The following is a 25396-nucleotide window of genomic DNA, read 5'->3' on the forward strand; positions in this document are numbered from 1 at the left end:
ACAGAGGATACCACATTCACCATTTTTTTGTAAATAAAATCTACATATATGCAGTGTTGGGATCCCATACAGTTGCCCTGGCATGTACCCCTAATGTGCAGTGCTAATTGCAGCTTTTTGAACCAAATCAAACTCCTCCTCTGCTGCTTCTGAGGTGACTAATTTCCCCTGTAAACCCTTGCTCCAGTCACGCATGGCTTGCTGTTTTCTCTGCAAGCCTTTGATAGTGGTGCAGTAGCATTAATTGTTTTGTACTGTTTGGTCACCACTCCCTGTAGGTGGGCTCCATTATCTATACCAACTCCAGAGATAGACCCCTGTGTCATGTCAGGGCCCCCTGCTCGGAGAAAATTGGCAATTAGGAGACTGGCATCTCAAGGCGTTTCTGAGTCATTATTATGGGTGAATTGTTATAAAATGTTCCATGGCTACTGTTGCTATACTTAAATGTCTTTAGACATGCAAAGATGTCACAGAAGTCTCAATAGGTTTGATCTAGTCACACAAGTATGAGTGCTTGCCATTACGTTAAAAGATTATGACTCTGTATGTGTCTGCTACATCTTAAGTTCCAAATTTTGGTAAAAGACAGGTTATTTTTAGAGAATGTCCTAAAATATATATATATATAAACTGAGCCCAAACTAATCTCACAGACTGCTCAGTGCTCCAGCTTGTATGTTACACAGACTATTTCTCCACAGAGTTAAGTCTTTTCTCATAGTTTATTACCAACCTGCAGCATCAGATGGGTGTTGATTCATGCCTCTCCAAAGAAAGAGAGTTACACATATTTAAGCATTTGGCAGAACAGTGTTTCTTTCATTATTTTGATTAAATTATTACAGTGACCCCTTGTGATATATTTAGTCATCTACCAGCAAATGATATGCACTACTTAAATGGCCTGTATTTGTATTTGTATAGCGCTTTTCTAGTCCCTAAGGACCCCAAAGCGCTTTACACAACCTGTCATCCACCCATTCACACACCCACTGGTGATGGCAGCTACATTGCAGCCACAGCCACCCTGGGGCGCACTGACAAAGGCGAGGCTGCCGGACACTGGCGCCACCAGGCCCTCTGACCACCACCAGTAGGCAACAGGTGAAGTGTCTTGCCCAAGGACACAACGACCGAGACTGTCCAAGCCGGGGCTCGAACCGGCAACCTTCCAATTACAAGGCGAACTCCCAACTCTTGAGCCACGATCGCCCCAGCTGAACTATCATTTGCATAGTTTTTAGTTTATCTGTTTACTAAAGTGGTGACGATGTAAATGGACTGATTCTTATATAGCGCTTTTCTACTCTCCCGGAGTACTCAAAGCGCTCTATACACATGCCTCATTCACCCATTCACACCCACTCAAACAAGCTCTTCTAAACTCAAATGCAAACTAACCAACATTCACACACATCCACACTCCAATAAACGCATCGGAGGGCAACTTGGGGTTAGTATCTTGCCCAAGGATATTTGGCATGCAGACTGGGGAAGCCAAGGATCGAACCACCAACCTTCCAATCAGTAGCTGAGCCACAGCCACCCCAAATGAGATATGTTCTCATAAATACAAACATATAACAGCCAAAATAAGAAAACTCTAACCTAATGCATGTAACTTGATGTGCTGTCAGTTCTCACAAACACATGAGTGCAAAAGTACTGTAGCTCATTCTGTAAGTGTTGCAGGAATGTCTGAATGGGAAGCGCTAACATAAAAACGACTTGTGTTTACATGGTCACTTTAAAAACTGAAGAAGCTAGAATGGATGTCAGGGTGGTGGAATAGTTAGTTGTTACTTCACAGCAACAGGGATTCATAGGGCTTTCTATGTGCAGTTTGCAGGTTCTCCCTGTGGCTGCAGGGGTTTCATCTGGGTTCTCTGGCTTCTGCCCACAAACCAATGAGTAGTGCACTGTTTTTTTAAACTGCCAGGGGCAATTTGCAGTGTCCAGGCTGTGTCAAGGATGGACAAATCAAATCAAATATGCAGATCCATCTGCTATGGTGACCCCTTGTGAATAAGAGAGAGCCGAAAGAAACTTAAGTCCCACAGTTTCTGGCACATGCAAATTTAGATTTCATAGTAAAATAGCTGGTAAATGTAAGAATTAGTGTGTTTTACTTTGTTTCCCATCTTGGTAACCCCACCATGCAGTCGACGATGTTTTGAAGCCCCTAAATAAATGACATCCACACATCTTTGAATTGGCTTTACTTTACCATATATAAAGCTCCTTGAGGTAACTGTTGTTGGTGTGATTTGGTGCTATATAAATAAAACTGAATTGAATTGAACCCTAACCTTAATTTTAATGGTCACTGTGCCATAAACACTGCATGTACAAAAATCACCAGTTTACTTTATTTTTTTTTTTCAGGTACACATACAAGTTTTAACAACATTATAGCTTCATTAATGGTGTCCTGTGTCACAAAATTATCAGAGGGATGCCAAGATCTGAAAGTGGAGTTGCTGCACATACCAAAGGCTAAAAGGAAAATGCTGTTGGGTAGGGCTGCCACAAACGATTATTTTGATAGTCGACTAGTCACCGATTATTTTTGTGATTAGTCGACTAATCAGATCATGCATCCATAGGACATAAAACGTACAGCTTATTGCACCAGCATGCATCTGCTCTTATATAACTATCATTAGCTTGGAGTAAATTCTACCATCTCACACTTCTGTTTAATCAGTTTTCTGTTTGACGTTTATTCAGCTGTGTGAAAACTATAACTTTAATCTCAGCTGATTTACTCAGGAACAAATAAAACACAGAAAAAAAGCCAAACAATAACATTTTGAGGTTATTTAAGTGACTTATATATCATGTAATGTAGCTTGCCATCACCAGTGTGTGAATGTGTGTGTGAATGGGTGGATGACTGGATGTGTAAAGCGCTTTGGGTCCTTAGGGACTAGTAAAGCGCTATACAAATACAGGCCATTTACCATTTACCATGTTTAACCTGAGTAGCGAAAGACCGCGGGGGTTTTGAAAACGATGTGCCGGGAGTTGACTGTTCTCGCCCCGGCTCTAGTGAGCCTTGAACCCCCGGCTTAGGGATGGGTACCGGTATCCGGTGCCATTATGGCAGCGGTTCTGACATAAATGGTAGTAACCAGACCGAAAAGCAGCACATATTTCGGTGCTTAATTTCAGTGCTTTTTTTTTTCCTGAGATGTCATACATCATTTTACCTTTCCAAGGATAGCAGGCGGGCCCAGGTACGTACATTCTTTTAGAGCAGAGCTACAGATTAAAAATGCCCAAGGCGAAGCGGTCAAAGTCTGGCTGTACTTCACAGCAAAAGATGCAAACTCAGCAGCCTGCAACAAGTGCTTTAAGCTGATACTGTGCAAAGGAGGTAACTCCTCAAATCTGATGAAACACCTGGCGACGCATAGCGTTTTTTTAAAAGCCGAGAAATGCACCGTATTTGATAGCTTGCTGCGAGACCTCACACCGTGCACATCTACTGCGGGTGGTTTGCCTGTTATCGGACCCGGAGTTAGCAACATCCCCCAAAAACCTGAAGAGGAGAGTCCTGGCCCCTAGCCCTGCCAGTGTAGCAGAAATGATGACGGATGATGATGGCAGCAGCAGCCGTTCTTCTCTGCGTGAGTAGCTTAATGTTGTTCGTGTGTAAGTTACGTTGAGTAGGCTAACCATGTTATTACATTAATGCATGTAAGGTGAACTAGCAAACACCGTCGTAGTTACATGCGGCCGTCTTCTTGTTTGGTGGCAGATGCTCCCTTCACCCTGGCCAAAAAGGCTAAAATGACCAAAGAAAAAGTGGAAAACAGCTAAACATGAGAGGTTTTTGGACAAAGTTTTTGTTTTCCATTCTTTAAGCACCGGTTCGAGCACCGTTTAAGCACCAGCACCGTTTCAAAAGTACCGGTTTGGCACCGGTATCGGATAAAACCTAAACGATACACTGTAAGAAGTCATCTATAGAATTTACCCAATAAATCTGAGGTAACAATTTGCATTGACTTTTTGGGGGTAGATTTAAGTCAATATATTGTGTATAAAATAGTTTCAATAAAAAGCTATGAAATACTTAATTCAATTGGGTAAAATTTACCCCACATTTACATATATATTCAACAGCTACTTACTCATTGAAATTAGGTAAAATTAATTATATAATTACTAATAAAATTTAATTATTATCAGTTGATAAACATTACCTATTCATATAAGGTAAAATGTAACCCCCAAAAAAGACATTCAGATGGTTCATCATCTCAATGTTTTTATTCCATAAAAACACAGAATAAAGTGCAACACAACAGCTAATGCAGACAACACTTTCAAAGGCAACTTAGTTCATTTTAAAAGCCAAAAGCACATACCAAAACTCTACAAGGTTGTTTCTGTGCATGTACGTTATCAAAAATATGGATACATAGAACAGAACACTAACACCAACATTCAATCTGTGCTTGCTGTCGGAAGAAAAATTACAGCTCCATCAAGCTATGTCTGGACAAAAGATTCTCTTGGAACAAGAGGGGAAATGTGTGTGCATTGCACAAGCTTATTTTTGAGGCCGTGGACCTTTTTCAGTAGTTTGGCCCCGTCAAGTTCCAAAAAAAGTTTTTGAAAAGTTCTTCAGCTCCTTCGGATATTCGAGGTTGAGGGCATATATCAGTCCCATCAGCAGTACACATGCCTTTGTTCGGCTTCCACATCCCTCCATCACTTGGTTTCCCTCAATCACAATGGACACATCTGATGGATCCTCCTCAGCCATGATGTTGTGGATCACGATCACCTTCATCTTATTGTCTGTGTAATCCTCACATTCCTACGTGTTAAAAAGAAAGACACAAAAAGCATACACATGTTTTATTTTATTTAATTCAATTCAATTCAATTCAATTCAATTCAATTTTATTTATATAGCGCCAAATCACAACAAAAGTCGCCTCAAGGCGCTTCATAGATACAGAGAAAAACCCAACAATCATATGACCCCCTATGAGCAAGCACTTTGGCGACAGTGGGAAGGAAAAACTCCCTTTTAACAGGAAGAAACCTCCGGCAGAACCAGGCTCAGGGAGGGGCGGCCATCTGCTGCGACCGGTTGGGGTGAGAGAAGGAAGACAGGATAAAAGACATGCTGTGGAAGAGAGACAGAGGTTAATAACAGATATGATTCAATGCAGAGAGGTCTATTAATACATAGTGAGTGAGAAAGGTGACTGGAAAGGAAAAACTCAATGCATCATGGGAATCCCCCAGCAGCCTACGTCTATTGCAGCATAACTAAGGGAGGATTCAGGGTCACCTGGTCCAGCCCTAACTATATGCTTTAGCAAAAAGGAAAGTTTTAAGCCTAATCTTAAAAGTAGAGATAGTTTCTGTCTCCCGAATCCAAACTGGAAGCTGGTTCCACAGAAGAGGGGCCTGAAAACTGAAGGCTCTGCCTCCCATTCTACTTTTAAATACTCTAGGAACAACAAGTAGGCCTGCAGAGCGAGAGCGAAGTGCTCTAAAAGGGTGATATGGTACTACAAGGTCATTAAGATAAGATGGGGCCTGATTATTTAAGACCTTGTATGTGAGGAGCAGGATTTTGAATTCAATTCTGGACTTAACAGGAAGCCAATGAAGGGAAGCCAAAACAGGAGAAATATGCTCTCTCTTTCTAGTCTCTGTCAGTACTCTTGCTGCAGCATTTTGGATTAGCTGAAGGCTTTTCAGTGAGTTTTTTGGACATCCTGATAATAATGAATTACAGTAGTCCAGCCTGGAAGTAATAAATGCATGAACTAGTTTTTCAGCGTCACTCTGAGACAGGATATTTCTAATTTTAGAGATGTTGCACAAATGGAAGAAAGCAGTCTTACATATTTGTTTAATATGTGCGTTGAAGGACATGTCCTGGTCAAAAATGACTCCAAGGTTCCTCACAGCGTTACTGGAGGCCAAGTAATGCCATCCAGAGTAATCTGGTTAGATACCATATTTCTAAGATTTTCAGGGCCGAGTACAATAACCTCAGTTTTATCTGAATTAAGAAGCAGAAAGTTAGCGGCCATCCAGGTCTTTATGTCTTTAAGACATTCCTGCAGTTTAACTAATTGGTGTGTGTTATCTGGCTTCATGGACAGAAAGAGCTGGGTGTCATCTGCATAGCAGTGAAAATGTATGCTATGTCTTCTAATGATGCTGCCTAAGGGAAGCATGTATAATGTAAACAGAATTGGTCCTAGCACTGAACCCTGTGGAACTCCATAATTAACCTCAGTGTGTGAAGAGGACTCTCCATTTACATGCACAAATTGGAGTCTATTAGATAGATATGATACAAACCACTGCAGTGCAGTACCTGTAATACCTACAGCATGTTCTAATCGCTCTAATAGGATATTATGGTCAACAGTATCGAACGCTGCACTGAGGTCTAGCAGGACAAGCACAGAGATGAGTCCACTGTCAGAGGCCATAAGAAGATCATTTGTAACCTTCACTAAAGCTGTTTCTGTGCTGTGATGAGCTCTGAAACCTGACTGAAACTCTTCAAATAATCCATTCCTCTGCAGATGATCTGTTAGCTGTTTGACAACTACTCTTTCAAGGATTTTTGATATGAAAGGAAGGTTGGAGATTGGCCTATAATTAGCTAAGACTGCTGGGTCTAGAGATGGCTTTTTGAGTAAAGGTTTAACTACAGCCAGCTTGAAGGCCTGTGGTACATAGCCGATTATTAGAGATAGGTTGATCATATTTAAGATCGAAGAATTAATTAATGGCAGGACTTCTTTGAGCAGTTTTGTAGGAATGGGGTCTAAAAGACACGTTGATGGTTTGGAGGAAGTAATTATTGAAGTTAACTCAGAAAGATCAATTGGAGAAAAAGAGTCTAACTTAACATCAATGGTACTAAGAGTAGCTGTAGATAATATTACATCTGTGGGATGATTACTGGTAATTTTTTCTCTAATGATAAAAATTTTATTTGTGAAGAAGTTCATGAAGTCATTACTAGTTAACGTTAAAGGGATGGTTGGCTCAACAGAGCTCTGACTGTTTGTCAGCCTGACTACAGTGCTGAAGAGAAACCTGGGGTTGTTCTTATTTTCTTCAATCAGTGATGAATAGTAAGATGTTCTGGCTTTGCGGAGGGCTTTCTTATAAAGCAGCAAACTATTTCTCCAGGCTAAATGATGATCCTCTAAATTTGTGACACGCCATTTCCTCTCCAGATTACGAGTCATCTGCTTTAGGGTACGTGTTTGAGAATTATACCACGGAGTCAGGTACTTCTGATTAGAGACCTTAGTTTTCACTGGAGCTACAGTATCCAGAGTCGTACGTAGTGAGGAGGTGAAATTATTAACAAGATAATCGACCTCTGTTGGGGTAGCGTTCAGATAGCTGCTCTGCTCTGTGTTGGTACAGGGCATTGAAGATGATAACAGTGGGTGGATTATATTCTTAAACTTAGTTACAGCGCTTTCAGAAAGACATCTACTGTGATAAAGTCTACTCTCCACTGCTGTGTAATCAATTATTGTAAATGTAAATGTTATCAGGAAATGATCAGACAGGAGAGGGTTTTCAGGAAACACTGTTAAATGTTCAGTTTCTATGCCATATGTTAAAACAAGATCTAGAGTGTGATTAAAGTGGTGGGTGGGTTCTTTTACATTTTGAGAGAAGCCAATTGAGTCTAATAACAGACTAAATGCCATGTTGAGGCTGTCATTTTTAGCATCTACATGGATGTTAAAATCACCCACAATAATTATTTTATTTGAGCTCAGAACTAAATTAGATATAAAGTCTGAGAAATCAGACAGAAACTCTGTGTAAGGCCCAGGTGGACGATAGATGATAACAAGTAAGACTGGTTTCTGAGTTTCACAGCTGGGGTGGACAATGTTAAGCATCAGGCTTTCAAATGAATTAAAAGTCTGTCTTGGTCTTTCATTAATTAATAGGCTGGTGTGAAAAATTGCTGCCACACCGCCCCCTCGGCCTGTGCTTCGAGGTTTCTGGTAGTTAGAATGACTCGGGGGTGTTGATTCATTTAAACTAACATAATCATCCTGCTGCAACCAGGTTTCTGTAAGGCAGAGTAAATCAATTTGTTGATCAATTATTAAGTCATGTACTAACAGAGACTTGGAGGAGAGAGACCTAATATTTAATAATCCACATTTCACTGTTTTACTCTTTGGTTCAGATGTGGATACTGTACTGTTCTTTCTTTGTAATTGTTTATGTTTAAGTTGTTTGTTGCTGGTTTTTAGTTTGTTTTTTGTCTTTTTGGAAGCTGACACAGTCTCTATGGAGATGGGTTTTTGGGGGGGTAGCAGGAGGAGAGAAGCTGCAGAGAGGCGTGTAAGACTGCAACTCTGCTTCCTGGTCCCAACTCTGGATAGTCATATTTTGGGGGGTTTAATAAATTTGTCCATATTTCTAGAAATGAGAGCTGCTCCATCCAAAGTCCTAACAAGACCAGGTTTCCTCCAGAAGGTTTGCCAATTATCTATGAAGCCCACATCGTTTCTGGGACACCACTCAGACAGCCAGCAATTTAAGGAGAACATGCGGCTAAACATGTCACTCCTGGTCTGATTGGGGAGGGGACCAGAGTCCGACATTGTTTTAGCAAAGTTGCACATCGATTCAATATTGATTTTAGTGACCTCCGATTGGCGTAACCGGGTGTCATTACTGCCGACGTGAATTATGATTTTACTGAATTTACGTTTACCCTTAGCCAGCAGTTTTAAAATTTAAGATGCTTTTTCAATATATTTTAGTTTATCTAAAGAGGGGAGTGGACAGAAGATGAATGGAGAAGGGGAGAACAGGGGATAGGAGAGGACAGGAGAGAAGAACATTAGGATCCCTTGAGTTAATAAGTAATCTGTTATCAATATGACCAATTAACCTAACAGTCATGTTTTCTGACTGTGGGAGGAAGCCGGAATACCTGGGGGGAACCCACACATGCACAGGGAGAACATGCAAACTCCATGCATAAAGACCCTGGGCCAGGATTCGAACCCAGGACCTTCTCGCTACCCACTGCAGCCCTCCATAATTACATATTTGTGAAAAAAGTCAAATAACATACGTCATTCAAAGTGTCCAGCAGAGGTCTCATCTTGGAACCAGCAGCTCCTCCTTTGGCACCCATAAGCTGCAAAAGACCTGGTGTGTACTCATCAAGTTTCAGCATGAATGTCTCCACCAATGAAACTGGTGATGCGTCTGAACTCTTTGATGATCTAAGAAGTAAGGGGACAAAAAAAAAATGAAATTTTAAATGACAGACCAGATCTCATAGTTATAACATGAATGTTTTTTTTATTTATCTGTTTTCCTCCTGAAAAATCTCCCTATAGCTGGAGTTCATGATGCTGCTGTGTCCCATTGTTTCCACGCAGTGCGATCATCTGAGCGGATAATGAAGCAGATACGTGAGCAAAGCTGTATCTGCATGACAGAACAAGCGACTACTGCCGCGCACATTTTTAAATACAAGCAAGCATGCTTCAGAGCTTTTCAGAAGGTTCTGGTGCTGCTAAAACAAAGCCGCCAGTTACAGCTGGGAGAAAGCTTTCAGTGAGCTCTCCGCGATGATGAGGAGCTACAGATCAATGGGGAGAGGCAGACAGAAGCAACAGCTGATTTTTAAGAGTTTAAAACACGACTGTTGGGAATGATCTGCCCAATGTTCATAGAATCTCAAAGACATACAGGATTTAAGTTTGTTTACCTGTTTTATGTGTTGACCCAGAAGCAGAGCCACCACAACTTAAGGATTGCCCCTCTCATTTCTCAAAAAAAATCATCTGACGTCCATTTTCTTTTCCATCAAGGCAGGAAAGTAGTTTGCAAAGACTGTGATTCAACTTCATGGGCTTCATCCTCCTGGGGATGCATTTGTAGACGGATTACGCCACAGCGACGCGCCGAAGGCTGTCCAAATTCGTGGACTCCTCCAAATGTAGCCGACAAATGCGTCCTTCTTTTCCTCAAATTTTAAGGATGGGTCGGGTGTGTCCTTCGTGGCCCACCATATCCCAGAATTCATAGCGTGGCCCAGCAAAACTCCAGTTTCCGGCAATGGCGGCCGCTACTAACTTTTAAAATTACTCTTTCTGGGTCACAAAATAAACTTTTAACATATTTTCAGGCGAGAATGTGGGTGTGTAAACTGCAACTATCTGCTCCGTTTATCGAGACATCGCATATTTGCAAAAGTGCTTCGACGTTTTCGGAGACATCTGTTACCCACCAGCTCAATAGCTAGCCGAGAGCTCGAGGGTTACTAGAGCCGCCGAGAAAGGCACAATCCCGGCACATCATTTTCAGATCACCGCGGTCTTTCGCTACTCTGGTTAAACATAGGTTTATATCTGGCCTACCTGACCTTCTGAGGACCGGCCCACATAGCCCGCGAAAGCTGGGTCCTCAGGACGATTCAGCCCATGAATTTGGACACAACCTCAGCGTTCCGATTACCAGTCTGGGACTGGTCATGCATGCTGACTGATAAAAAGCGCACCACGAACACATTTCATTGCAACTTACCGGCAGTTGTCTAGAGAGTTAACAGACAGCAGCAGATTCATTTTTATGTCAAGTAATGGTGCATTACACAGACGTAAGCAATACAAGTGAAGTGTAATAGCTCATTATTTCAAAAATTACCATTTGCATACGCTATTATATATTATCCACCCTGTGTAAATAGCTTACCTTCACTTCTGTGGTTCGATCGGGTTCGTTGGAAGCCGGAGAAAGGACCCAGAATTTTCTTGCTGTCCTGCTTGGTCAAAAAGCGTGGTCTGGCGCATACGCAATTAGGAACATAAGACTCATTGTTTGGGGGTATATTTTACTGCATTTTTTAATGTAATGTTATTACTGTTAGGAAAAGGGTATAATTAACCCATTACTTTATAATTCCTTGGCTGAGTGCAATAATAGAGTAAATTTTACATGATTTGCATAGATTAGCAATAGATTATAGCTTTTATCAGTGTACCCATCCCTAGCTATCGAGCTGGTGGGTAACAGACGTCTCAGAAAACGTCGGAGCACTTTTGCAAATATGTGACATCTTGATAAACCGAGCAGATATTTGAAGTGTACACAGCTACATTCTCGCCTGAAAATATGTTAAAAGTTTATTTTGTAACCCAGAAAGAGTAATAAGAGTAAAATTAAAATAAGTAGCTGCCACCATTGTTGAAAACTGGAATTGGCTGAGCCGCGCTCTCAATTATGGGATAGGTTGGGCCACAAAGGATACGCCCGACCCATCCTTCAAATCTGGGGAAAAGGAGGATGCATTTGGAGGCCGCATTTGGAGGAGTCTTCGAGTTTGGACAGCCTTTGTTGCGTCGCTGTAACATAATCGGCCTACAAATGCGGCCTCTGAAGGATGCGGCCCCTGAATTTGGACACGGCTATGAAACCGGAGACTGCTTCTTCTTCTTCTGAGTTTAACAGCATCTGGCATCCTTGTACAAACGTGGCAGCCCTACTGTTGGGACTGAATGCCCTTCCCTAAGCCTACTTGTTTAAACTGGATTACTCGCTTTAATACAGATTTTACTAACTGTCAAATCATGGGTTTTTTTGTTTTTTTAATTTGTTGTTTGTGGTTGTATTTTGCTGGTTTCTGTATTTTAATTTATTAGAATCTATTAGAATCTATTTTAATCTACTGTTTTATCTTTTTCTCTTTGTAAGGTGACCTTGGGTTTTAGAAAGGCAGCATGAAATAAAATGTATTATTATATTATTATTATTAAGCTTCTATCCCTCTTGTAACATCTGCTGTCTTTTTGCTCAGGTCACTGTTAAAAAACACAAGAAGAAGAAAAACAGTGTTAATGAGACTTCTATCAGGATAAATAAATGATATGATAACTAGCAAACCTTCAATATATGTTCTTATTTTCTTCTTACTTTTCTCAACAAATTAAGACAAGAAATTTAACTCTGTGTGTGTGTGTGTGTGTGTGTGTGTGTGTGTGTGTGTGTGTGTGTGTGTGTGTGTGTTTTGGTTGTTTTTTTAACCCTAGAAAATAAAAATGAAGCTAATGAAAAGATTCCTCGTTGTCTGTTATTCATCTAAGTAGCTGGAATTAAAATGCTTTAACTATGATTTAACTATTACTGCTCTTATTGATATTGAATGAACTATGATCCATCCATTCGCTTCCGCTTCTCCTTTTCAGGGTCGCGGGGGGCGCTGGAGCCTATCCCAGCTGTCATAGGGCGAGAGGCGGGGTACACCCTGGACAGGTCGCCAGTCTGTCGCAGGGCCAACACACAGGGACAGACAACCATTCGCGCTCACATTCACTCGCACATTCACACCTAATGGCAATTTGGATTTTCCAATTAACCTATCCCCACAAGCTGCATGTCTTTGGACGGTGGGAGGAAGCCGGAGTACCCGGAGGGAACCCACGCAAACACGGGGAGAACGTGCAAACTCCGCACAGAAAGACCCCGGCCTGATGTTAGAATTGAACTCAGGACCTTCTTGCTGTGCGGCAACAGTGGTAACCACCGTGCCACTATGATATTATTATTATTATTATTATTATTATTATTATTATTATTATTATTATTATTTAATCAGTGCTAATATTATATTATAAAATTAAGTGCTGACATTCCAGTTTGGCTACATATATAAATCATACATAAACAGTACAGCAACAAAGCACAGAGCTCCAGGGATTTATAAATAAATTACTTTTTAAGTGCATCACAATTGTTTGACTTCAACTTTTTAAATCCATTCAATGACCATTCAGTTTATGGTCATTATTATTTCCATGACTGCCCTTCTGCTAATTGGAGGGCTTTGTTTTCATAAAGTGATGATAAACAGACCGGTGATGGAGGTGGTGGGGTGTTACCGACTCATAGATGGGTCACGCTCACTGGACATTTTTCCATTTAAAGAGGCCAATTAGTCCTGCAGACGTGCCTGCTCATCAGAATGCCGATCAGGTCGAAGGCACAAACAAACACACCCAGGACCTTATTATCCTGCTGTACTCTTCGGAAGCCATGAAGCAATTTCTGCCCTTAAAATGAAATTTCCGCGAAAAATGTATGCTATAGGCCTTTGTAAATGTCTGTGTACCACTGGGGTAATGATATAGTTGGCTGTACTGACCAAAATCACCAAAATCTGTGTTTTGCTTATGGTACGCAAATTTTTGCACATTGTAATGTTAGTTACAGTGTATTAAGTACTCACAGACTGCAAATTTTAAAATAGCAAATAATATTTTTAGTTGGGCTAGAAAGCCAAGTGTTTACTTCCTGGAAAAACACCAAATTTTACACTGCTGCCATAATCCATATAGTTGCAGTTTAATTTCATGACACACTATTCTTACATTTTTGTACAGTTTCTTCACATGCAGGTTTAATAACTGTTAACATTACCAGATATTTTGGTGTAAATGCATTTATATGGACAATAATATTGAAACTGAAACTCTGCTCTTGTGCTTTAATTTATATTATCTTATATTTTTTTAAGTAAAAGAGCCCCATGAATGGACAGGTATATAAATCAACAGATTTTCAGAAGTTGTACATTTCTGTATTGATTTTTTTTTTTTTATTGAACTTAGAAAATATTCAAATACAGAGGGAACCCGGGAAGCTGAGAGCAAAGTCCTCTATTGGGGTGATACAGTATTATGGGGTCTGATTATTCTAGACCTCGTAAGTGGCCATAAGGCTTTTAACCCTCTCCAGGCAGACGTTGCAGATTTGCAACAGTTAAGAACTAACAACCTGATTACCCCACATACATATTTTATGAGGGTTTTTTTACTCAGAAGTACCACTGCAGGACTTGGTTGTGCATTAGCAACAAAAAACTTAATTTGGGCCTGAGAGGATTAAATTTGATTCTGGATTTAAGAGGAAGACAGTGAAATGGGTTAGTAATTATAGCTGGAAGTGGAAAACACAGCTCTGTTATCCTGCTCTGGAACACCACATCCACATACCTGAACCACCATTGGTTCAGGTATGTGGATGATACCTAGGTGAAAAACAAATCTCAGGATGTACCATAATTCACTGATAACATTAACTCATTGGACAAGCACAACAATTTCACCAGAGATGATATGAAAAGTGGCAGGTTAGCCTTCTTAGACTGTGAGATTTCCATCAGTAATAGAGGACATTTAAAAGTACATGTGTACCGTAAACAAACATACAGATCAGTATTAAGGTTTGACTCTCACCATCCACTGAATCACAAATTGGATGAGAGATACTGATCTGATCAATATGGTCTGTGTATGAAGTCATCACCTGTGGTAGCTGGAGGTACGATGTAGAGTAGGTCAGCTATTGATCAGAAGGTTGGTGATTTGATCCCTGGCTCCCCCAGTCTGTGTGCCAAAGTTGCTCTCCAGTGTGTCTACTGGAGTATGGATGCATGTGAATGTAAGGTAGAAAACACACAAGCAAAGAAGAAAGTGCTTGTGTGAATGGGTGAATGTGGTATGTTTTATAAAGCTCTTTGAGTGCTCTGGGAGAGTAGAAAGGCGCTATATAAGATTCAGTCCAGTTACCATTTACCATCCATAGCTAATATAGTCTAATATAAAGGTGTTTGGACTATGGCAGGAAGTCAGCCTCCCATAGCAAATTGGGAACATGTAAGCTCTCTACAGAAAGGCAGCAGTTAGGATTTGAAGTAACAGGTTCAATAAGTAAATTGCTTAAGCATCAAGCAACCTATAATTTAGCTTCCTCTGTGATACAAATTGCCTAAAGTCTGTGCTTCTGTTTTAGTGAGTAAAATTCTATTACTTTACTAGCTTGTTACTTCACACAAACTAGCAGATGTATCTGAGGTGCAACTTTACACTTTATAAATGCCACCTGCTACTGATCCTTGCTAGCTAGTTGATAACTTGAGTCTTCATTCTCCTTAATATTATCACCTCCTCTCCAAAAAAAAAACTAACAGCTAACATGGCAGGCCCCAAAACATTAATGCTGAATCTTCAGTACGCAGAGTTAAAAACCTAATGGGGGACTATGCCCATATGCAGTCTGTATGCCTTTTCACACTGAATAGTTGTTAACTCCCCGACATTTCTGCATTGTTTTGGCTTTCCTTTTTTATTTTTTGAAGGTTGCAAGGCTCGGGTAAAAAAATGCTATGAATGTGACAAAATAAAGAGGTGAACAACTAAGAGCTGTGTTTACCACACAGTTTTTACCCTACATTTCCCACATCAAAGTACTATTCTGATGTTTTATACACCACCCTTAAAAAAGTTGGGAGCCAATAAGATAAATTCAGAAACTTATCAGACAGCACAGAATGCATGGCTCTTCACAATATTCATGACATTTGGAAAATTTGGAAATTTAAAATGGCAGCAAATATTTTTATCTTGGTGTTCACTGAAAAAAAATACACAATCATCATCTCAATGAAGAAAATATCCATAGATTTCATGTGATGTCTGACGTTCTGGTCCATCTGGAGAGCAAAAACAGTGCTTTGGTCCACAGCCATCCACCCATCAACTCAACATCTTTGAGTTTAATCCCAGATAGTTGCTGTGCTATCAGATGTACTAATCAAAGTTTATTTATAACTGCCAGAATTGTGTTGAGTATGGCACTAACATGTGAGCACACCTCTCCTAACCCTGCCTTACAGACAGGGGCGGATCTAGATAAATTTTCTTAGGGTGGCATGAGGGTGGCAAAGAAATCAAATGGGGTGGCAAAATCAAAGCCTTTTTTTTTCAAACACATATGCAGGTGGTTACATATGGTTAAAATAATTCAAATGCAGTAAGTATACACGTTTTTCATATAAATATAGTCTATAACTTAATTATTGTCTGTAGCCCACATAATTACACACTTTAGTTACATAAAACATGTGAGTTTTGATCTTATGTACTGTATAGCCTGTATAATAAATAAATATGTAGCCCAACAAGTATAAAATCCAGAAAGCTACACAACATGGGGCGGTTCATTTACACAAGTCTAACTTAAGTTTCACACTGTTTTTTGTTAGAAAACAATCACATTGTTACATGCTTAAATTACACAAAATGTCAGAAATCTGCACCGTCATGAACAAAAATTTAAACCTAATTTTTCACGATTTGTTGGATTAACCCACTGAGGTCTGAAATACAACTGGTCATTTTTGATTCCTTTTGAGTTTACGCTTGTAGTTCACCCTCAAATTGTTTCATTTTGTTTTTTTCCCCTTGCCTTGTTTGGTATCATTCTTTTCAGCTCAACTGAATTTAGTTGTTTTTTTCACTGACATACTGCATTAGCATTACTGATCTGAAATCACACAAAGAACTTAAAATCCTAGTAGTATTTTGTTACTGTAAAAAAAACCACAGACATGTTGAGTAAAATTTTATAACTTGAAATGCAAATATAAAATGTACATTTTGTAAACATATACAACTATTTATCTAAAAATGCAGCCAATACACCTGCCGTGTTTTTCATTTTGTACAACCATTTAAAAATATTACTAAAACTAAAATGAGAGAACAATCAGGTGTTGCAATAAGATGCCCCACAAATGATGTGTGGCAGTAAAAAAAAAAGTTTGTCCACCAAAAGACAGATGAGAACAGCACAGGGATAAACCTGCCGGCCTGACAACAGGAGGTGTATCATTCCGCTGGTTTTCTACTTAGTGACAGTGTTTACGTTGCAAATGTGCCTCTGTGACATTCATTAGTGCCCTCACTGACACACAAAACAAACCGACTACACAACAGAACAACTACACAAGACAACACAACACACTAAGTATACACACTAAACGTCACAAATCTCCCACATCTAAAAACTCTCTCGCTCTCTCTCACTCGATATCAGTCATGTGATTTGGAGGTGCAGCGTGTCCGTGGAACACAGAGGGTTAATAACACTCACCTTCCTTCCATTTCCAGAGTGTAACATCCAACCACCTGTGTAAAAAGCGAAATTCCCATGGTGTTGTTCAAAATGTGCTCTGGCACAATCATAAACATCACTTGCTACTGAAAACAAGAAAAAAGCCGGTCCTGCTATGGGCTGAACCATTTGTTAATGGTGGAGGGGGGAAACACTATGCAATATATCCAGTTTTAGCATTTATATTCAGTGTTGACTGTAACTACGCTCAAACTGTTAATGCTATCTTATTTTAATAAACAACACTGTCATATGGAAAACTGGGGTGGCACTTGGGGTGGCAAGGGATCATTTTAGGGTGGCGCTTGCCACCCTTCTAGATCCGCCCCTGCTTACAGACCATATCGCACTACTCTGTGCTTCTCCACAGCAACCCTGGCTGTCAGTGGTGGCTCATTTAACTTGTAGGACGACATTAGAAAAATACTCGGTCAACTTAACTGTTATTACATAACATTACTGCGACACAGTAAATGCCAAGTCAGTCAACCGTAAGATTTACAATGAACAATTTTCTTGTTCTTTGCCTCTCACACCACACCATTATTTATCCATCCAGATTAAAAATATATGTAGCTGTATAACCTTTGAAAGCTTTTATCCTGGCAGAAGTGTAAGGTGAGCAATTCCCTACTAGATATACATAGATGTCACTGAACTGGTGCTCTGGGAGACACATCGCCACATTCGGGAATTGAAATTTGGGGGTGGCTGTAGCTCAGGCGGTAGTGTAGGTTCTCTATAGTGTAGGTTCTCATATTGCTGCGGGTGGTGGCGAATGGGTGAATGCACAACCCATTGAGTAAAGTGCTTTGAGTGCTCAGAAGAGTAGAAAAGCGCTATTTAAGAACCAGTCCATTTACCAAATAAAGCTGCTAGACTTTTGCTCCCAAAAAGTCATAGTTTCTCTTCATGTCTTTGCTTTTGCTCAATGCTGTCCTCGTTACAACACATTTCTTCAATAACCATTTTGGATGTATACTATAGTCTAAGTTCTCATAATGCTGTAGCTCAGGAGGTAGAGCAGGTCATCTACTGATCGGAAGGTTGGTGGTTTGATCCCTGGTTCCTCCAGTCTGCATGGAGCAAGATTGCTCTCCGATGCATCCATCGGAGTGTGAATATAGTTAGAAAGCACTAAGACTGGGTGAATGTGTCATGTTGTATAGAGCGCTTTGAGTACTCCGCAAGAGTAGAAAAGCGCTATATAAGAATCAGTCCATTTACCATTCATAATGCAAATCAGAAGAAATTATGGTGAAAAACAGAGTAATGTTAGGAATAGAAATAGTACAAATAATGTGTGTCGTAAGTTGTAACTTGCCCTTTCCTCTCTCCAATATTCATATCATCCTGACAAAGACCTTGTCCTTTGTTTCTAAGGGAGGGGGTACGTGAATTACTACAGCCTCTGTGATGTGTAAATAGGTTCCCATTAGGACAATGTGATTAGAAGCCCCTCATTAGCATTTCTTCTTATTGTCAACTCTAACAATGGACACAAACAAAACATTAACATGGAAATGGGCAAAATGTACCTAATTAGTTTTCTCTATTCGAGCCCATTTCTGCATTAGTCTTGGAAATCAGAGAAAAGAGAAGATAACAGCATTGTTATCATTGTTGTCATGTTGATATGTTAACAAGAAAAGTAAACGATGAAACATCTAAATGCTAACACTGCTGCTTACCATCCTGAAGTTTTTAGGTCTCATCTAGAAGTAAGAAAGAAAGTAAGAAAGAAAAAAGTAGATAAACTCTCTAAATCACCAATATCGCAACTGGCAAAAAGGTTAAAAGTGAGGGTTAAATAGAAGTTAAATACAAGTTATTTTGTTTTGGTCTGTTTCATCAGCTGTTTTATCACCTTCTCCATGTCCACCTACTCCACTAACCATCACACGGATCTATTACTAATTGTGCATTTTCCTAGGAGCCAATAAACATAATTCATAAAGCACTGAGCAAGAACTACACTGATTATACACAAGGTGCTTCCACAGGCTACAAAACTTACCTGTCCAATTGGCTATTAGCCAAAACAGTAAGACTGGATTAATGATTAAATGCAGAGTGATGTATGTACAGACCATCTCTTCACTTTCAACATACTTTCAGGGAATTAAAAGTTTTAAGCCTAATCTAAAAAACAGAGAATGTCTGTCTCTAGCAGAACATTCAGACTTCAATGAGCACATTAAAAAATATTCAGGACTGCTTTCCTTAATTTGTGCAATATCTCTAAAATTTAAAACATCCTGTCTCATGGTGATCCTGCAAAAAATAGTTCATGCAGTTATTGCTTCTAGGCTGGACTATGAACATTATTATCAGGTTGTCTTAAAAAATTCTTTGAAAAGCCTTCAGTTCATCCAAAGTGATGCAACAAGAGTACTGAAGGGTGCTAGAAAGTGAGAGCATATTTTGCCTATATTGGCTTCTCTTCATTAGCTTCCAGGATCGAATTTAAAATCCTTCCCATAATAAACATGTTCGTGAAAAATCTGGCCCCATCTTATCTTAAAGACCTTGTGGTACCATATCACCTCAATAGAGCAGTTTGCACTTAGTAGTGGTTTCTAGGGTATTTAAAAGTGTAAATATATACTGTATATATATATATATATATATATATATACTGTATATATATATACTGTATATATATATATATATATATATATATATATATATGTATGTGTGTGTGTGTGTGTGTGTGTGTGTGTGTGTTGAGAGAGAGAGAGAGAGAGAGAGAGAGATCTCAGATGTTGTTCCTGGGATCTGCTGGCACCACTCACCTAGCTTGGGAGTCACTGCACCTAGTGCTCCAATTACCACTGGGACGACTGTTACCTTCACCTTTCACATCTTCTCCAGCTCTTCTCTGAACCCTTGGTATTTCTCACATTTCTCGTGTTCCTTCTTCCTGATGTTGCTGTCATTCGGAATCGCTACATCTATCACTACAGCCATCTTCTTCTGTTTGTCTACCACCACTATGTCCGGTTGGTTAGCCACCACCATTTTGTCCGTCTGTATCTGGAAGTCCCACAGGATCTTAGCTCGGTCATTCTCCACCACCCTAGGGGGCATCTCCCATTTTGACATCGGGACTTCCAGGCCATACTCAGCACAGATGTTTCTGTATGCTACTTCCAGCCACTTTGTTCCATGTATACCATGGTCTTGCCTGGTGTGCTAGACCCCAGCCTCTATGGATCTTGTGCTCAGAGCTTGTTCCTGTGCTGCCATGATTAGTGCCTCTGTGCTGTCTTTCAGTGCAGCTTTGTCCAGCCACTGGTATGATTTCTGGATGTCAGCCACCTCCTCTATCTGCTGGTGGTACATACCATGCAGGGGCATTACCGCTCAGCTCACTCCTTAGGACTTCCTGACCCTCTGCAGGTACTTGGTGGTTGCAGGCATCTTAGCGAACCCTTCATGGTCCCCATTTGCCTGTGGGATCCCCAGGTACTTGTAGCTGTCCTCTATGTCTGCAATATTGCCTTCTGGTAGATTGATCCCCTCAGTTCTGATGACCTTCCCTCTCTTCGTTATCATCCGACTACACTTCTCCCGTCCGAACGTCATTCCATGCTGTATATGCTGGTGGTGTGTGTGACAAAGTGGCTAGAATGGAATTAATTTGCCAATTGTCACTTGCATATATTGTTATTTTGTGTTCTGTTATTTTACAGTCAGCCATAATGCTTTGATTTAGACATTGCTGGTGTAACTTCTCTTAACACACAATATCCCGGGTTTTGTTTGTGGTAGCAGTAGTTACATTCTTTACATCCATGCATGTGTTTTAAAGCAAACACTACTAACCATCAGATCATCTGAATTTTCTTCTGTTTACAGGCACGTCTGGTAAATTATGTTTCTTTATGTTGCTTTGGTTATACTTACCATGGTGTCCATGTTGTGTATTCGGGTCCTATATGTGAAACAGGTGTGTGGGAAGGGCCGCCCACTACTTCCTGTTTATATAGGGTCATGAGGTCAATGAGTGCATCACTGGGTGTAACCAAATGGAGGGTTTTTCATTTTGTATAGTATTGTTTGTTTTCTTTAAAGTAGCCTTTTGAGTTATATTGTATGCAGTGTTTTACTTTACAAACTATTTAGTTGAGTAAATGAGTTTGTCAGTTTCATGCATGACTTTATTCCTGTTCTTTGTTTAGAATTGTATTATTTGGTTTGACCTATTTTGTTTCAATGGTAGGGACTAACGAGGTCAGGTGTGGGCAAAGTCTTGTATAAAGCCAGTGGGATTTTTGCATGCCTGATTGATTGTTTTATGGTAAAAGGGAGATACTAGCAATAAAATATGCTTAAAAAGAACTTCAATCGTCTGCTAATGCTATTTACTTATCACCTTCCTTGCTGCTTAAGTTATGCTACTTCACAAATGGTGGCAGCAGTGGCTCCAGGCCAATAGGTTATAGCAATGCAGAAATCAGCCAAGTCAAGGAAACCTCAAGGGCCAACAGATTTTCCCCCAGAGGAGGCCCAAGATGCTGGCAACCTGCCAGAAGCTACGGGTGAGCACAGCACGGAAGCACAAAGTCTCTCAGAGCTCTCAACTTTATTAAAAGGCCTGATGCAACAGCATGCTGACCGTGAGGCAAAATGGGAGCTCGACAGACAACGCCAGGATGAACGGTGGCGTAGAATGCAACACCAGTTCAGCCAACTGCAGCAGGAGGTCCAGTCAGAGCGCCGGGAGTATCAGATGCTGTGGGAAGGTGCAGTAGCTGATTCCGGAGTGCCTCTGAGTCCCTCAGTGCGGCAAAAGGTGCAGCAACCTGTTCAACAGCGAGGAAGCCCCCCCGAATCTTCCGCAGCACCACATTCATCCAATCTGGGCAGAGTAAGTGGTTGGAAAGGCCCGAAGATGCAGCCCTATGGTGAGGATGAAGATATTGAACATTATTTAACCACTTTTGAGAGGATTGCAACAGGATGTCAGTGGCCACAAGAAGAATGGGCACTGCATCTGGCTCCACTTCTTAGTGGTAAAGCATGTGCAGCATATGTTGCTATGGACACTGAAGAGACAATGGACTATGATAAGGTAAAAACCGCCGTTCTTGAAAAATTTGAAATAAGTGCTGAGACTTACCGAATCAGATTCCGCAACATGACGGTGAAGGACGATGAGACACCCAAAGAGCTGCGAACCCGCCTTAAAGACCTATATGAAAAGTGGATGCTTCCAAAGGAGAAGACAAAGGACCAAATAGGAGATGTCATAGTGATGGAGCAGTTTCTCAGAGTTCTTAACCCAGAGCTGAGGACCTGGGTGAAAGAGCGCAACCCCACCACTTCAAAAGAAGCTGCAGAGATGGCAGAGGCTTTTCTTGCAGCCCGACGCCCACAAAAAGGGTACATGGTAGGAAAATCCAGTTCAGCCAATGTTTTTGTGGGTAGGTCAGGGGGTGGGAATGGGTACAGAGCTAAAAGCCCTAAACAAAGTTCCCCAATCACTAGCAGTAGCCACGCTAGAGAAGTAAAGCAGAGAGGCCCATTGGTGTGTCATGCCTGTGGTCAAGCAGGTCACTTTAAGGCAGATTGCCCAGGTCAGCAAGTCAGTAAGACTTACATGTGTCTTTCACCACAGTGTTTTGACTTGCTGGAGGAAGAAACAGAGTCTCTAGTACCCTCCAGTGATCAGGAGCACACTATCTGTGTTTTCATTGAGGGAAAACCGTGTGTTGCCCTCTTGGATTCTGGCAGTAGCCGCACACTTGTCAGACAAGATTGTCTCCCTAGTGACACCACATTTTGTGGTAAAGTGAAAGTCTGGTGTGTTCACGGTGATAATGTTGATTATCCTATTGCCAACGTTTGCCTTCAAGTTAATGAAAAGGTGTACATACTTACAGTTGGAGTAATGGATAAACTTCCCTACCAGATTGTGTTGGGCCGGGACATGCCAATTCTTGGGGAGTTATTAGCAAAGACAGAGAAGGACAGAGAAGAGAAGAATCTGCATGTTCCATGCGAAGGTCTGCTAGTAGTCACTAGGTCTGGTAATAAAGCTTCTCAGTCAGAGCCAGGTTTGAGTGAGTTGCCCTATGCAGACAGTGAAATTCCAGATATTGACAGACTAAGTAGGCCGCATATAAAGAAAAGTAAAATGCAGAGAAGACAGGAAAAAGTGAGGGGGACAGAAATTGCTGAGTCACTTCCTGAACCAGAGATTGATGAGCTCCTGGTTGTCCCGAGCAATATTGTCCAACTCCAAAGGGAGGACCCCTCTTTAGCACCCCTGTTTGCTAAGAGCACCCAAGAATCAGCACAGATTACAGATAGAATACGGGAAGTATTCATTGTTAAGAACGAACGACTGTATCGTCGTAGCAAAGTAGGTGACCAGTTGATTGTTCCCAAAAGCTTAAGGCCTGTAGTCTTGCAGTTGGCTCATTCAGTTCCTTGGGCAGGCCACTTAGGACATCTTAAAACCTTTTCCAGAATGGTAACTCGTTTTTTTTGGCCACAGCAATTTTCAGACACTGTCCAGTTTTGCAAATCATGTCCACAGTGTCAGTTGACAGCCCCGAGTAGGAAAGGAGACAGAGCCCCACTCATTCCTATGCCTGTGATAGACGTCCCCTTTTCTCGTGTTGCCATGGATATTGTCGGCCCACTGGAGAGAAGTAGTTCAGGGCATAGGTACATTCTAGTGATTTGTGATTATGCAACAAGGTACCCTGAGGCTTTCCCATTGAGAAGGGTCAAAGCCCGCCAAATAGCTAATTGTCTGATACAGATGTTTTCAAGGGTGGGTATTCCCAAAGAAATCTTGACAGACCAAGGCTCAAACTTCACTTCCAACCTGTTGAAGGAAGTTTACAAACTTCTGGGAATTACCGGAATCAAAACGAGCCCTTATCATCCACAAACTGATGGACTTGTTGAGAGGTTTAATAAAACCCTGAAATCAATGCTGAGGAGGTTCGTAAGAGAATCAGGAAAAGACTGGGATCAATGGCTTCCATTTTTGCTTTTCGCCTATAGAGAGGTACCACAAGCATCAACTGGATTTTCTCCGTTTCAGCTCTTGTACGGCCATAATGTCAGAGGTCCACTGGATGTACTTAAGGAGGCTTGGGAGGAGGCTAGACCTGAAAAACAGTGCTCTTCCCTCTCTTATGTGTTAAAGATGAGGGACAAGCTTGAACAGTTTCAGGACCTGGCTCATTGTCACCTAGTAAGTGCCCAGCAACGTCAAAAACAGAACTATGATAAGACAGCTCGCAGGAGGACCTTTAAAGAAGGACAAAAAGTGTTGCTGCTTTTGCCAACCACTGAAAGCAGTCTCTTAGCCAAATGGCAGGGGCCATTTGTGATACACAGGAAGGTTGGTCCTGTCACTTATGAGCTCAACATGCCAGATCGTCGTAAAAAACACCAGGTGTTTCATGTCAACATGTTGAGGGAGTGGATTGAGAAGCCAGAGCAATCACTTCAGTTGTGGGCTCGTGTTGTACTGCAGGAAGAAGAGCCTCAAGAGCAATTCTTTCCCACCTGTACTGAAGAAAAGCTATTTCCAGATTTGAGCCATCTATCACCAGAACAGCAGGAGGAGCTCGTGGCTATAATGCCACAGGAGCTTTTCAGCACAAAACCAGGCTACACCCATCTTATTCAGCATGACATACGCCTGCGTTGTCCGAAACAACCACCCATCAGGGATACCACCTCCAGAGTTCCAGCAAAGCTAATGCCAGCATTGAAACAGGAGGTGGAAGAAATGCTTGCAACAGGGATTATAGAGCCATCTAGAGGTGAGTGGTGTAGCCCTGTGGTACTCGTCCCCAAGAAAGATGATGCAAGACAGAGATTTTGTGTTGACTTCTCAAAACTTAATGCTGTCTCCGTTTTTGATGCATATCCTATGCCAAGAGTGGATGAATTGATTGAGCGCTTGGGCAATGCTAAGTACCTCACAACACTCGACCTTTGTAAAGGTTATTGGCAAGTCCCCCTAACAGAGTCCTCAAGGGATTTAACTACATTCAGGGTCCCCAGCGGACTTTATCGTTTCAGAACTATGCCTTTCGGTCTACATGGAGCTCCAGCCACGTTCCAGAGGCTGGTGGACTTGGTTCTGAAAGGAGCTGATGGCTATGCAGCAGCGTATATTGACGACATTGTGGTGTTCAGCGAGATGTGGGAGGACCATGTGAAACATCTGGCTGATGTCCTGCAACGCATCAGAACAGCTGGACTAGTCATCAACCCTGGGAAGTGCCACATTGCACAGACCGAGGTGGAGTACCTGGGATACGTCATTGGGGGTGGGGCCATCCGCCCTCAGGTGAGTAAGGTTGAGAACCTTGCTTCTTGTCCTCCTCCAACTACAAAGAAAAAGTTGAGA

At 41.2% G+C, this 25396-nt stretch overlaps 1 protein-coding gene across 1 annotated transcript; it reads right to left on the reverse strand.

The window, feature by feature from the left end:
- Positions 1-4276: 4276 nt before the first annotated feature.
- LOC146386201 (uncharacterized) lies at positions 4277-17079 on the reverse strand. Its single transcript, XM_084932277.1, has 3 exons — positions 16990-17079; positions 9122-9275; positions 4277-4834 (listed from the first exon to the last, which is right to left on the reverse strand). Exons 1-3 carry the CDS (start codon positions 17046-17048, stop codon positions 4607-4609), a joined length of 441 nt encoding a protein of 146 aa, XP_084788403.1. The 5' UTR covers positions 17049-17079; the 3' UTR covers positions 4277-4606.
- Positions 17080-25396: the final 8317 nt, after the last annotated feature.

Source organism: Perissodus microlepis, chromosome 6 (genome assembly GCF_051167445.1).
Source record: "Perissodus microlepis isolate ML-2025 ecotype Zambia chromosome 6, ASM5116744v1, whole genome shotgun sequence".
Classification (NCBI taxonomy): domain Eukaryota; kingdom Metazoa; phylum Chordata; class Actinopteri; order Cichliformes; family Cichlidae; genus Perissodus; species Perissodus microlepis.